Below are 14,487 nucleotides of genomic sequence, written 5' to 3'. Positions count from 1 at the left end.
GAGTAGGAAATCCTCCCCATGACCTCTTTATTGCCTATGAAAAATCTGGCCAGTAATGGCGCCAGTGTTGCTAAGAGCCCGAAGAGACAAACAGTGCAACTGATCTGACTCAAGTGATGAGTAAAAAACTTTTTTTTGTATCAAACACATTTATTTATCTTTGAAATTTCTATCAACAGGTATGTACAGATTCAGGTAACAAGTTCATTGCCCCTGCAAAATATGCAAACAACAAAGTGGATAATTATTTAAAAATCTACAAATTAACATCAAACATGCTTTGTTTTTTTGTCCTTTTTTCAACACTACCAGGTACTTGGTCATTATATAAAATAAATTATAAAACTTTTACTCCATAAGCAACAGTCTAAATTCTTCACCTACTGTAATCTGACAGGAGCTACACTGCAAAAACAAAAAAGGTGACAGAATTATTAGAGTGCTGCTACCAAACATGCTCATGCAAAGAGCTTTTAAATACAAACGGTTTATTTCATTTGAATCATTTAGTTTTTTCTTCACTTACATACTCATGGCCATGTATCCATCTACATGTTCTCACCATGAACCATGCACCAGCCAAAAAATACAAATACAAAATCCAAAATCCTATGACAACGCAGTTAAACAGTAAGACAGATAAGAACACAACACTTCATGGCAATGACTAACTTTTTAAGTACAGTACATGTAATTTGAAACAAAGGGCTTTGTCATATTCACTACCAAAACAGAAAAACATCTGTTTTGAGGCTCGTACTTGCTGTGATGTATTTAATACACGATGAAAGGAAATGAAGGACCTCACTTTACTTTGTTAGTATCTTTTTTTAAGTGTTTCTCTGAGAAACACAGTGGTTGTAGTGGTTGTAGCAGTCACCAAGCAGGAGCTTGACATTTCTGGGCTCTCCCCAAAAAGCAGCATTCTCTTTCACCAACACCCAGAACTGACAAGCTGATAGGAGAAAATCCAGCCTTGGTCGAAATCAGTTTCAGGGCGATTAAAACCCTACGCTGATTGGAGCAGTTTAAAGGTCCTACTCTACATTAGGGAGACGCTGTTTAAGAACCAGAGAGCATTAAGTAGTCTCTTCTCTGTTATCTCTGTGTTGCTCAGACCCTGACGACTGGGGTTGTAGCTGTGAGGGGCGCAGTGGAGCCGGTGTCGTAGTCCAAGTCAATCATGGTGTGGTTGGCAGTGCCCAGGCTGCTAAGGGAAGTGCCTGTGCCCATCTGTCTGTCCCGCAGACTTTGCAGGTAGCTCTGTGGGAAGAACAACACAGGAAGAGATGAGTGAGGTACACAAAAATGGTCTCAACTTGAAAAAACCTAGAAACAAGCCTGTGTTTTTTTTTCAGTATTCTGGTCTTGCTGGTAAGCATAACAATAATCTACAACTACAGCACACGCCATGTTGGGTGACACTGACCGGTGCCAGTAGGTCCCCAGCGTAACGTTTCACTGGGGTGGGTTTACGACGGTATGTGCCTTCCTGCCCACCTGCCTGCTGTCGCTTCTTGGCGTCCTTCTCTCGAATCCGCATCAGCTGGACTCTCTTCTGTCGCCGACTGATAACAACTAAGAGGAGAAGGCAAATTCAAAAGCACGAAATGAAGTATATCGGTAAAGTCCTAACTAAAACATCTGGGCCTGCACTGTGAAAAGTACAATTCTGGACGTAAGTGAAAGATTAAAGTAAAAACCTTTACTTTTTACATTTTAAACCTATTCACAAATTTATTATAGATGTGATTAATCATGTGATCGCTTGAAAGGTGCCTTTAGATATTACGCCCTGACCCAACAGAACCCACAGAGTCAAAGTGTCATGATATTTTATCCTTACCATCAGTGTGTGAGAAGCTGTCATCTGTCAGTTTCCACTGGACCAGGACTCCTATGAGGCTGAGCGCGGGCCAGATGCCCAGGATGACCCAGCTGTACCAGCAGAGAGGTGGCCCGGGTGTGAGGCGCAAGCATTCATACACATGTGTGGCCAGTGCCAGCATCTCCACAAAGTAATCAGCGCACACAGTCATGATGGCTGCCCCGAACACAGCCGTGGAGAGCATGGTGAAGATCTTTTGCCACTGCAGTGTCAGCACAGCAAACAGCATGCCTGTTCCGAGAAGAGCACCCAGTGGCACCCAGACTGTGGTTGGAGTGTAGAACTGGTGAGTGACCAGCAAAGCGGCGAGAGCCAAGAGGAGTCCCAGCAGCAGGCCAGTCATGAAGAGGCCGACACTTCGCACCAGCATAGTGACCAGACCGCACAGCAGGCCTATACCGAGGCCGATTCCTGCACTGGCCTCGACGCTCAGCTGGGTGTCCAGCACGTGCTCCTTGTGGCACAGCAAGAAAATGATGACGGAGCCGAACATCAGGCCTGACAGGAACATGACGGCCTTGAAACAGCGGTAACCTGGAAGAGGAGACACCATAGAGATCTACAATGAGGAACTGAGAGTTGGGAGGAATAGAACAAAAAGCAATTACCCCATTACACGACCATAATGTGCATCTATTGGTGCATATGTATAAAATAGGAGTAAGTGACATTTTGACTGTGTGTTATGTCATCCCATGTTTCAGCTTGCTTGATGTAACGGGGCGGGGATCCTCACCAAAGAAGCAGTAGATGATGCCGAACAGGCAACACATGGAGCAGATGACGGCAGGGATGACATCATACTTCCTCTCTATCTCCAAGCTACAGGCGTTGACCTCAGTCATGCCCGCCCCTGCCCCTTCTGGGCTCAGCCCGGTGGGATCTGCCATTCTGGTTGAATGTGGGAGGCTGTGGGGCTGGCTGAAGTTCGGGACAAGGGTAGAACTTCTGGTGACGTTATCTCAAGTCCATCGGAGCAGGTTTGGGGACTGTAAGAGAAGAGAGAATGTTGATTAACTACGGAAAGATAAAAAAAAAAGAACCTCAGTCAAGTTTAACATAAAACAGTTTCATTCTGATCAACACAGAAAACTCAAGGGCTCCAGGGGTAAAGGTGAAGTGTGAAATCTTCAGTTCAACTGTGACTTCCTCCTCTCTGCTCTGTACATGCAGCTGTCACAAACTCAACACACCACACTACGCAACTCAGTGCAACCCTGTATGCCTGGGAATACACACAAGCAGCTCATTCACTCACTATAAGCCAGCTATAAGCCACTATATGCCAGGTCCCCTATCCAGCTCTGTTCCCCCTCAGACATTCAGGGCCATCAACACTGACAGTCATGAAGAGTCACTCACATGACAAGAGCAATTTAGCTTCATGTAATGAGTTTTAACACAATTAAAATAATCTAGTTTTAACTGTCCTTTCAGAATTACATGGTGAGGAGAAAAGAGTTGAGCAGTGTTGTCTCTGAGTAATTTGATAACTTTCTCGTTTATATTTATTGTGAAGATACAAACATACACTCAATTGATGATATTTACTAGTGGACACACAATGTCCAAAATTACTGCAGAGCAGCAGATGTTACCACCCTGTGAAAACCATCTCATACTCTTGAAAAATTACATGTAATATTTAAGCTGGCCGGCCTGAGCAGAGCCAAAGGGCTGGAGTGGGGCTCAAGGCTTATGGGTGGACTGCTCTTTGTGAGGCTGCTGGCAGGCCTCGTGTATGATCTCACCACAGCTGAGATCCGATTACAGCTAACTCACGTTTTCTACTCAAGACAAACAGTCAGGAACATTCGGTCTTGCCTTTACTCTTTGCTACTTGCCAGATTATTCTTTTTCCTCTCCTGTCGATCTGCCACCTCTGTTTCTTCACCTGAAACTGTCCCCACATGAAATCTATTTTCTCTCTAACACTGGAAATGTGACATACTTTTTTTTCTGCTTTTTTCTAGGACACAGGGCTGTGTAATTTGTGTGTCCTGCCTATGCGTGACTTTACTTGGAAAAAATGAAAGCCCATTGGAAAGTTTTCTTTTCTTCTTCTTAAGTCACTCAAAGTTCTTTCAGTATCTATCTCTCTCTTTCTGTTTTCTATCAGTGACAACTGCAATGTCTCATTTCTTTGCTGAAAGACAAGAAATGTGTGTTCAATTACAGTCTGGAGACTTTTGTTTAGAGTCTGTTACATTACAGTGTCGATTACTGCTTTGTGGATATGCGTATGTAGTTGAAGATAAAAATATGAACTAGAGCTGAAACGATTAGTTGATTAACAGAAAATAATGTTTTAAATATTTTGGTTGCAGGTTCTTAAATGTGTGGATTTGATGCTTTTCTTTGCCATACATGACAGCAAATTGAAAGTTTTTCTGTGTTAGACTGATAATTAGATAAACAAGGCAGACAAAACAATTACTCTGTTCACTGCGAAAATAGTTGGCAGATTAAGTGCATGATATCATATTATTCATTAAAAAAACACTAAAATAAAGAAAATTCACAAACAGAATGTGTCATTTTCATCCCTTTGTGACAAACAGTTTGTAAACTCGATATAAAATCTTACTTTTCTAACAAAAATGAGCAGCTGTTGAAATGTTCTCTGTATACAATCTAGACTATAATCTTCAAATCAACTCCAGCCAATTCAAGATGAAAAACCAAACTCTACTACAGCATAATATAAAACTCATAGACTGTATATAAAAGATAAAACTACACACACAGGTCTGGGCAGCACAGTGGGTCAGTTGTTAACACTGTTGCCTTAAAGCGAGAGGAGTTTGAATATGATGGCCGCTTTCTGTGGAGAGTTTACATCTCGCTATCTCTCTCTAAGAAATTCATGTTAAACTCTCATTTTCAGTGTGTTTTTGGACTTCCTTGTCCAATAAGTGCGGACTCCAGCCTGCTGTGACCCCCAACAGGATAAGAGGATAAAAAAGGACGGGCAGTGACAGGAACTTCACTGTTATGGGCTTTTGTTTCCCCCTGGTTTGGGCGTTTCTGTGATCCCCCTCCCCATGTTGGTATTGAGTCAGTCACATGAGAAGAAGGGGAGGTTTTGTTAATGTTACTCTGTGAAGCTGTTAAAATTTTTAACTGGAACATGTACTTCTAGAAAGACATCTATGTATTTCAAATGAGCCAACAAGCTTCAGCTGATATGGCTCACCATGGAGTCAAACTTAGTCCAATATGACATGAATAAAAGTCAAAGATAGCAGATAAATGTGTACGTTATTGTGTATGTGAAGCTAATTTAACTACCAAATCTACACAACCTCAGTAACATACAGCTCAATCAAATTTGGATACAACTCTCTCTAAATTGTGGGCCGATAATAAAATAGATGACATATCACATTACACTATAGCTTTTTATTCTAAGTACTGTAATTTGAGACTCACAAAATTTACCACAACTTTCTCTATTTGCCTCTAGTGGACCCGGACTTTCAATGGATGTTTTGTGGTCAGCTTATTGCATTGAATGAAACCATGTGAATAATTCTTCATCACTAATAGACAATAATGAAGCAACTTTTTACCAGTAACGCTGGCACTGCGGTGTGTGAAAAATAGTGAATGTTTCATCATCATTTCAACCGTAATTTACTGTACTCTACATGTGCACCTATGGACACTCTAATGCCTCTATGCATCTTCCTCATGTTACCACCTCTATGAGTCACAATGGTGTCCTATGTCTAGCAGGCTTGGAAGTCTGTGCTGCTGTGGGAGAATAGAGCCATTATGGGGCAAAACAAAGACTGTGAGGCCCATGCTGTGACCTCTAGTGGCACTCAGAGGAAACCAGGGGGACAAAAATGGAGACCACATAAAGATGGCTGAGAGCACCAAGGAAACCGGTAGATCCCAAGTGTTTGCTTTAAGATGGGGTGCCAAGTATTTGCCTTCAGAGGGCTGGTGAGTGATGGAGGGAGGGGGTCCTAACTGGAAACAGAACTATCTATCTTAATGGCCGAGCTCTCTCAAGGCCCAAAGTCCCCCCAGCACTTCCAAGTTTTCTACAAGCTGAAATCGCCTGGCAACAAATTCAATACATGTCAACAAAACTAGGAGTCTACAGCCATGCTAGCAGCCCTGCGAGGCTGCACTTAGCTCCAGCTAGCATCACAGTGACAATGCTAACATGCTGAGCTTTTGCAGCGTTCACCATCTATGTTTAGCCTCTTAGCATTCTAATATTAGCTAATGAGCATTAAACACAAACTACAGCTAAAGCTAGTAGCAGTGTCAATTGTTTTGTTTTTTTTCAGGTTTTGGTCATGAAGCAATGAATTGGACAAATTCAAAATTAGATTAAAGTGGTAGATGAAATGTGAGAAGATCAACAAAGTAATTACAATTCTTGTCAGGGACTGTAAATGTCAGTAAGTTTCACGGCCATCCATCAAGAAGTTGTCAAAATATTTCACACAAAACCTAAAATCAACCTCATGGTGGTATAAGAGACAAAAAGTCCCAAAATCCCCAAAGTCTGTAGGATTCAGACATGAATGTCTAAATTTCATGTAAATCCATTTAATAATTGTTGAAATATTTCAGTCTTGACCAAAGTAAGGGACCAACCAACCAAGATTTAAAATTTCATTTCCAGCATGGAGTAGCTTGACCATGGCTTGAAAAGTGTCAAATGAAAGGGTTTCAGCAAAAGCCTTAATGGTTAAAAAACAAAACAAAACACACACACACACACACATAATGGCCTCCAGAGGTATCACTTACATTTACTTAAGAGCCAACAGATGGGAACTGAGAGTTAATACACAATAAGTATCAGCTGCAGATGAGCCATTGGAATATTATGTTGCTCTTGAAACAAAAACTTGCCCAGGAGTATACTCCCCCTGAACAAACACTGCAGGGGGCTGAGCAGTGCAGATTTGAGTGCTCAGCTGCTCAGGAACAGGCAGGGCCGACTACAAGTTCCCCACATAGCCAGTATAGGAGTGTTTAATCAAGGGGTGGGCATGTGTGATCACAGCCAAAGATTCTGCAAGTGCTCCTCTGACTTGACGGCCGGGGCCAGCTGAAAATCTGCAGCGTTACAGCTTGGCTGTCTCACAACTTCACTTGGAAGACTCTACCAGGAATGTGAGATGCACCAGGGTCTGAGCTCTGCAGTTGCAGCCATGAATCATGCCACCTTCAGCTGAACACACCCAACCAGCCGAAAGACTGATCAAGTGTGGACAACAAGGACCACTGGAACTGTGACTGTCTGAACACTGCGTGTTATAAACATGGATGCCATATTGTGCTAAGCATAATACTGTATAAACATGAATAAATCTAAGCTCGTGGCCTCTATAATCACACCATCTGCTTTAACTCTGTATCACACTGGATTAGACATGATAAGGGCCACTACTGAGCTTCCTGTCTCTCCAAAGCAGGAAGCTCAGGACCAGATGAGGAAGTGGAACATCAGGTTTCAGCAGGAACTGACCTTTGTGTTTGTGGCCTGGTGCAGAGACAGGGCCAGTGAGCTGTATCATCAAACCTGAAACTTCTTTTCAACTGACAACACATTTCAACTGAGAATGTATTGCCAGGGGGGAAAACGAGGCAGATAGCTAGGTGTCTACACGGCTTAGAAAGACTGGAAACAACTGGATCTGAGAGAAGCACGTTGTCCATATGGAAACAGGAAAGGCAGACCTCGCAGTATGAAGAAAATAAGCTCGTAATCTGTCTGGTTTACAGGCTAATCTACATATAACACTTGCCATTGTCTCACCAAGTGCCCCTGTTTGCGTGGTTGAGACTATTTCAGCTGGGTGTTTGTACGTGGCGGCTACTTCTGTGTTGGTGTGCTGTAACAACTTGCATAATGAACAAAGTGCCACATGACAGTCATTTTACACTTTTTAACTACTGAGGTTTTGTTGTTCTTACTCATATATTCTGGGTTTGAGATCCATGCAGCCATATTCAAACCAAAATCATTCACCAATAAATAAATAAATAAATAAATCAACAAGTTTACACAGCAGAAAATCAAGTTTACACAGAACTTGCAATCAATAATATTACATAATTTGTGATAACTGACAAATCCCGAGGCCCTGAACTCTACATGCCCCTTGTGTCTCCTGTCACAAGAGTACCACACTAGTCACATTCCTGTTGTTTTAACTTGCAGTGGCTGAGGGCTCTAAACTCTGTTTGGATCTTTTCTTTTTTTAATTCAGATTTGCCTTTCCGCGCTCACACTTCCTCACTGCTGCAAAACTAAACACACACACAATAAATACAGCAGTAAAACTAAGGCATTGTAGTGAATATCTGTTCCCTCAACCCAACTCCTAGCTTCAAAACCTCACATGAGTGTGTGGCATAAGCAAATTAGTTTTTTTTTGAAAAAGCCCAGACTGTGTACATCATAGGATACATTTGCATTTACACCACATGCACATAGGTCTCTGACAGCCTTTGAATGTGGCTTGAGTGGCTGGATTCCAATGTGTCCTCACTGCCTTTCCACTCAATGCAGGGGACTTCTCCCCTGCGTGGCCCTGAGATGCCACTATCCCTTAAGGTCTATTCTCCTCTGTCAGCTGTCTTGCCAGGGTGTCTTGTTCTGGTTATCAGCTGCTTAACCCAAAGCAGTTTCTACACTTCTAAATGAGGCATTTACACATAGTTTAATGCAACTGTGTGACAAGATATGACACAAAAATGTGTGCTATGTGCAAAGGATCTTTCTCGAACCAAACATAATCTACATATTTGTAACCACAGAGTCTCATTTTAAACACAAAAATGTCTTCCAAAGCTGACCCACTTCATTTAATTTTGCACAAAGCACAGCTGGTGTTCCCAGATCTTGGCCATTACCCAGAGTTAAGAAAATTCACATTATTTTGCAATATTTGGTCTCTTATCTCTAATTGGAGACAATACCAGAAGGAGTCATGTTTATAAATATTCTCACCACCAATCATTTGCCCTCTGGCTCTGGACCCCAATAATGGTCAGTTGTGGCAACATTTTATTGGTACTATTTGACACATTTTTGCTCATAATCTCTCAATCTCATGCTTGCTTGACTTTGGTCTAAACAATAGGCCTTTCAACTTAAGACTGCAGAGCTACTTATAGAGAGGCATGAAAAAAGGGCAGAAACACAATAAGGAGCCCTTTGAAGAGAGTCACATGTCAATGGTGCATGTGTGTATACTGTATGTCAGAACTAGACATGGTCATTAACATAGTAAAATCTATGCAAAGGACTAATATCCGTCCACCCAGTTAACACTCTACGCTGTAGTAAGATGGAGTTGTGATCCAGCAGCAGAGGAAGGAGCGTACAGTGTGTGCAGTAAGGAGGGGCAGTTCCACAACGCTCCATTACGGTTTGTGGGGGAGAGCAGCATTTAGTAGGCGGTGTGGTGGGGTCTGATGTCCATATGTCAGTGAGAGCGACAGTATGGCACTGTGGAGGGGATAATGTATGCTGCTGATGAACAGCGGGTTAGTGTGGAGAACCTAAATGTACCCATCCAATCCTACAGAAGTGTCCTTCAGCACGACACCAACGCCCTTTCATGTCCAGGCATGTTCTGGCCTTCCCTTGAGGACAAGCTGGAGTGACTTCAGTCGGGTATCATAATACTATCATAGTCTTTATTATAACTTTGTTTAGAACTTGAGCTGCTCATGCAAGCTGCCACAGTAAAATCAAATAAAACGCTAATGATTATGATGATTTGTAGATAGGTTTGCTGTAGTGGCACATGAGCAGTAAGAACACAGTCGTGGTTCAGACCTCCGTGCAGTGCCTATATATGTCTACAGCTCTTCCACTGCAGCTCTATCATTTAAAGCAGCCATTTAACCATCTTTGTCAAATTCCCGTCTGCAATAATTGTACCTCCTACAGCGATCTCACCAGCCTAAAATATCATGTATGTCCTTCATTTTCCAAGCCAACCCAACACCCCACTCATGTCATGACTATAACCAGTGTTTAAAGAGCTATAAGTAGCCTATGGATGTATGTTTCAAAATGACTGGTGTCAGTTCTTTATGTGGTTTCTATGGGACAATGGGACTTTTCTTACACCCAGGAGTCTCCAGATTCTTCCATCTCAGAATCCAACGGAAACTCAGGTTGTTCTTCATGTCAGTTCTTAGAGCGAGGCTGTTTCTGGATAGGTTGCTTGTTAATGTATGCCTCTACAATGTAGGTTAAAGTAGTACCTTAGCCTTTACCTCATCAAAGCCCTATTCAGGAATGTAACTTGACACATTATTTAAACTCAAAATGACCTCTGTGTTTCTTTCAGAATATATTCCTGACTGTACTGGGCAAAGGTAATAACATACAAAAAATAAAAATAAAAGTCACACACATTTTTTTCTGCACCACTACAAAGACATCTGAGGCAGATGGCCACCCATCCTGGATGTGGTTCTGTTGGGATTTGGTGCTATATAATTAAAATTGGACTTGACATAAAATATCTGGCACTATTTAAATTGTACTTTGTGTTATGCCTTTCTGTACACCCTTGATGCACTTTCCTAAGAGGGAAAGTCACTAGTACAGACCGTAGCAGTCTCCTTATTAGATTAACCACAGCAATGAGTCTTGTGCAGATTCTACAGTACAGCTCTCCCTTACTACTTAATACTGCTCCTATTTCTAATGACAAGCTCATCACTCATCAGTACATCGATTTGTCCATGATACAGATACAGATGCATGAGGCCTGAGCAACGTGGCTGTACAGAGCTGGAGTGCTGCCAAAACAATCCTGAAGACTTCTGAGATAAACTCATCTAAATAATCATTAGTCAACAGTGTCACTACGAAACCACATTTGCATTTGCGATGGCCTCGATCTTAAATAACATCTGTTTGGGACACAAGCAAAAAAAAGAGAAGAAACTGAAGCATATTGTGCACGATTCTGTTGTTGTTTCCTACTGATTTCTCAAGAACATACACTATATAATACATCTTAATTTAGAGTACAGTAACCACAGAGAGCGGTGAAGTTGCTGAAAGAGAAACTAGAAAATCCCCAGATTTCTAATATGGGCTTTAAGTAAGCTGTGGACAAAGAGATTTCTTTTATGATGAAAACTAAATGAAAGAATTGTGTATTTTATTTTTAATTCATACTACAAAACAAAGAATTAACCAATGCCACCATCTCAGTGAAGGTTGGAACAGTAGATGTAGAGAAGGCCGACTAGCAAGTCAGTACCTTAATTAAAAGAATAAACCTTGTCTTAGGAGAAAAAAAGACAGCTTGTGTTTATAAAAGAAAGCAGATCCAAACACAGCAATTACCCAAACTTCAAATTAAAGCTTGTCCTCATAAAATGGGAATTCCTGCTTTGCTGTGTGGGTCAGCTGCTCTTAACTGTCCCCCCCATGACACTCTCCTGGTAGGTATTTCCAGTCAAGTTTAGGGTTCAGTGCTTTAAGTTTTCTTAAAAGTCATATTGAGCGGTGAATTGTTGAAGTGAAGAGAAGTCAGCGTGGTGTTGGCATATCCCACAAACAAAGACAAGATAAAAACGAGACCCTTATCTCTGTGCTAATTATAAGCTGCCATACAAAACACGTGCAGTCTAACTTTCATCAGCCTCTGCTTTTCATGCCTCCTGTCCTGCCTTCTCTTTTCCCAAGGCAGGGAAGGATTTCCTCCTCGCCTTTTCAAAGGGGCAAAACCATCTGGTGCAGGCAGACAGAGCGGGTCAAGTAGATTGGGGGGTGCACTGAAGAGCTGTAACTACAGACTGCTCTCCCCAGTAAAGACAGGACCTGTAGGCTGTCATCACACTGCTCGGAAAACCAAGAGGCACTCCCACCCTGGATAACACAGCAGAACCACAGGGCCTGGGCTTTTTGCACGCTACGCCGGCCTTAAAGGGGTATTAAAGGTTTGCCTTACAAGATGAAGGATGTTACTATGTGGGCTGCATGGAGAGGATGCATAAATATAAAAGAAAGAGGAAACACAAGTTCTGTTCCCACAAGTGTTCACATCTGTCAGACAACCTGTGGAGTTAGATGATCAATTAACTAGATTTAAAGGAAACAAATCCACATTATTTTTCCCACCTTGTTAGCCGGTGCTGACTGAAGGGCAGTGCTGGGGGATTTTGGTGTAAATGCCTGGCTCAGTGCACACCAATAAAGCCTTTATTATCTTGGATCATTACGCCTTTGTCCTCAAAGGCTGACGGATAAGTTGCATTATGTCCCTCAAGTGCAAAATACTTCAGAAGGGGAGCAGCCATTGGAGCAGCCTGAGTAGCTACGTGTTATTACAAACATTTCCAGCTGTAGAGTTTGGCTCCGATCAGTCAGCAACATCTGGGATGGACTGGCTCAGCTATAATCAATCAACATCTGCAATGAGCATGAAGCCATTGTTTCCATGGACTTAGTTTCAAACGCCCACTGACACAGGATAACACACACACAACCACATCTCAGGCTTTAAAACGGAGACTAGGCTGCTGACATCTGCAACACACACACACAAATAAAGGTTACCTTTAAGTAAAAGTGGTTTTAAAAACTTACCAATGAGCCTGCGTGGTCGGCAGCTGTAACCTTGACTATCGGCCTGTCAAACAGGAAAAACACCACCACCATTCACAAACACAAAAGCCGGGGAGAACCGGTTTTCTCCCAACTTCTTCTCACAATCACGGGCCGCACAATAGCGACAGTGAAGGCATCGTCGGGTTTCTTCTGCCCGCCTCATGCAAATCTGCCCTTAAAGCGCGAAACTGCTGTCTCTGGCCCGAGAGGAGAGGCTGCTCGGTCCCCAGTGTCTCCTCAGACCCCGGGGCTCAGCTCGCTGTGCAGGCTCTTCCCGTCTGTGGCTCCTCACCAAACTACTCCAACAAGTCTCTGGAAAATCTGAACGATCCTCCCTCCACACGCCCCCCCCCCCCCCCCCTCTCCTAAACGGCATTTAAAAAACACAAAGGAGAAAAAGTTTTTTTTCCCCCTCTCTCTCCTCTCCCACAGCTCCGAGGCAGTCCCCCCCCCCCACCTCCATCCATCCAGGAGGGAGGGGTGAGGGGTGAGGGGCCACAGCGACAGATGAGGCCCCCAGCTACCTGAGCTCCCTGTTTAACAAGGCTGCCTCACTCACAGGGCAAAGTGGGCAACTTCTGGGGCCCCAGAAAGCTTTACCATTGTTGTCTTCATTATTTGATTAACCAGAAATTAGTCTGAAATGTTGCACCTCTGAAGTAGAATATGATCTCCACAGTTTTGAAGAGGAGCCCTGTGTCAAAATCTAGTTAATTTTATTGGAAAGTTATTTCATATAATTTCTTCTTTATGGGTGTTAACTTATTAGTCACAGAAAAACTTGTTTAAGGTAGTCTAATTACATCACAGGGGCAAGGCTGGATTTCCCAGGCCCTAAAGGCCACAGACTGCTCTGTCTCCACTGTCTTATGGAGCAGCCCTATGTCAAGCTCTAGTTTTACTTTATATTGTCCTCACGTGGACAATATTCTTAAATAAAGTTGTGTTTAATCAAATTACCACAAACCAGACATGTTAAGTGTTGTTTCAGCACAGGAGGCCTGGTTGCACAGGACTGAATAGCAACTTGGAGGCTGCAGTATTAAAGTAATTTCTTTCCCCCCAGAGACTCCTTAACAGGTTAATCCGGCAATAGTAATAAACAAATTCAATTAAAGGAGGGTTAGTTTTGTCTGACAGGAGTCCATTTATACAGAGCCTTGTGACATTACTTACATAAAACTATCTTTTCCCCCTAATAACATAAGAGAACACAGTATAGGCCAGTTAACGATAATAGTACCACTTTCTTAGAGGGGGTTTAGAGGGGTTTGTAAGTTGTAATTAATGGCTTTATTAATTATTAATAAAACATTTACTATGGCTTTGTACAGCACTTAAACCAATAAGAACACAGGTTGTCTGTGGTTGGCATTTAGCCTCCTCCAGCTGGACATTTTTTGTCTTTGTTGCCTTTTAGTTCAACAAGTAAATCACTTGAAACACTGTATGACATCTAATTTTCTGGAAAAGTGCTGCAGCCAAAATCCCTTTATCCTGAGCAAAAGCCATTCAATAACAAATTTGTCAAATTTACAGTGATTCACTTCAATTTACTTTATTTCTCCAGGATAATCCACTCAACAGAACAGCTTTCCAGGGGGTCTTGGGTAAACGTATTAAAAACAAACACAGAAAATTCATTGTTAATAATTTACTAACATTTATAATTAGACAACATATTTGCTGTTGGGATATAAGAAAATGTGGAACCTGTGACCCTTGACCATTAATGAGAGATTTTTACCTGACAGCTCAGAGGTGGTCTAAGGCTTGTGACTGATCCATAAAGCAATAGTAAATATTTTAACCATAACCACCAAGTCATTACACAGAATTTCCAAACACCTTTATTAGTGTGGTTTTACGAAATGTTGATGACACCACGAACATGTAAAACTGTCTATACCAGGCCTGTAATGAGCGTCACGTGTTAAGACAGTGACCAGAATTTGAATGTGAAGTTGATGTCAAGTTGATT

The 14,487-nt window shown here is 42.2% G+C and overlaps 1 protein-coding gene across 2 annotated transcripts; it reads right to left on the bottom strand.

Moving 5' to 3' along the window:
• Window positions 1-129: 129 nt before the first annotated feature.
• On the bottom strand, window positions 130-12,789 carry LOC139630380 (transmembrane protein 198-like). Of its 2 annotated transcripts, none has more exons than XM_071493758.1 (5): window positions 12,486-12,789; window positions 2,625-2,877; window positions 1,847-2,422; window positions 1,430-1,578; window positions 130-1,263 (listed from the first exon to the last, which is right to left on the bottom strand). In XM_071493758.1, exons 2-5 carry the CDS (start codon window positions 2,776-2,778, stop codon window positions 1,114-1,116), a joined length of 1,029 nt encoding a protein of 342 aa, XP_071349859.1. In that variant the 5' UTR covers window positions 2,779-2,877; window positions 12,486-12,789; the 3' UTR covers window positions 130-1,113. The 2 variants fall into 2 exon arrangements, with proteins under 2 accessions (XP_071349859.1, XP_071349860.1); XM_071493759.1 differs by having other exon boundaries at window positions 1,501-1,578; window positions 12,486-12,788.
• Window positions 12,790-14,487: the final 1,698 nt, after the last annotated feature.

The sequence above is a fragment of the Trachinotus anak genome, unplaced genomic scaffold (assembly GCF_046630095.1).
Source record: "Trachinotus anak isolate AG129_WGS33_773 ecotype Australia unplaced genomic scaffold, CSIRO_AGI_Tana_v1 ptg000013l, whole genome shotgun sequence".
Lineage (NCBI taxonomy): Eukaryota > Metazoa > Chordata > Actinopteri > Carangiformes > Carangidae > Trachinotus > Trachinotus anak.
The sequence above is the reverse complement of the archived record's forward strand: the minus strand, read 5'-3'. Positions and strand labels throughout refer to the sequence as shown.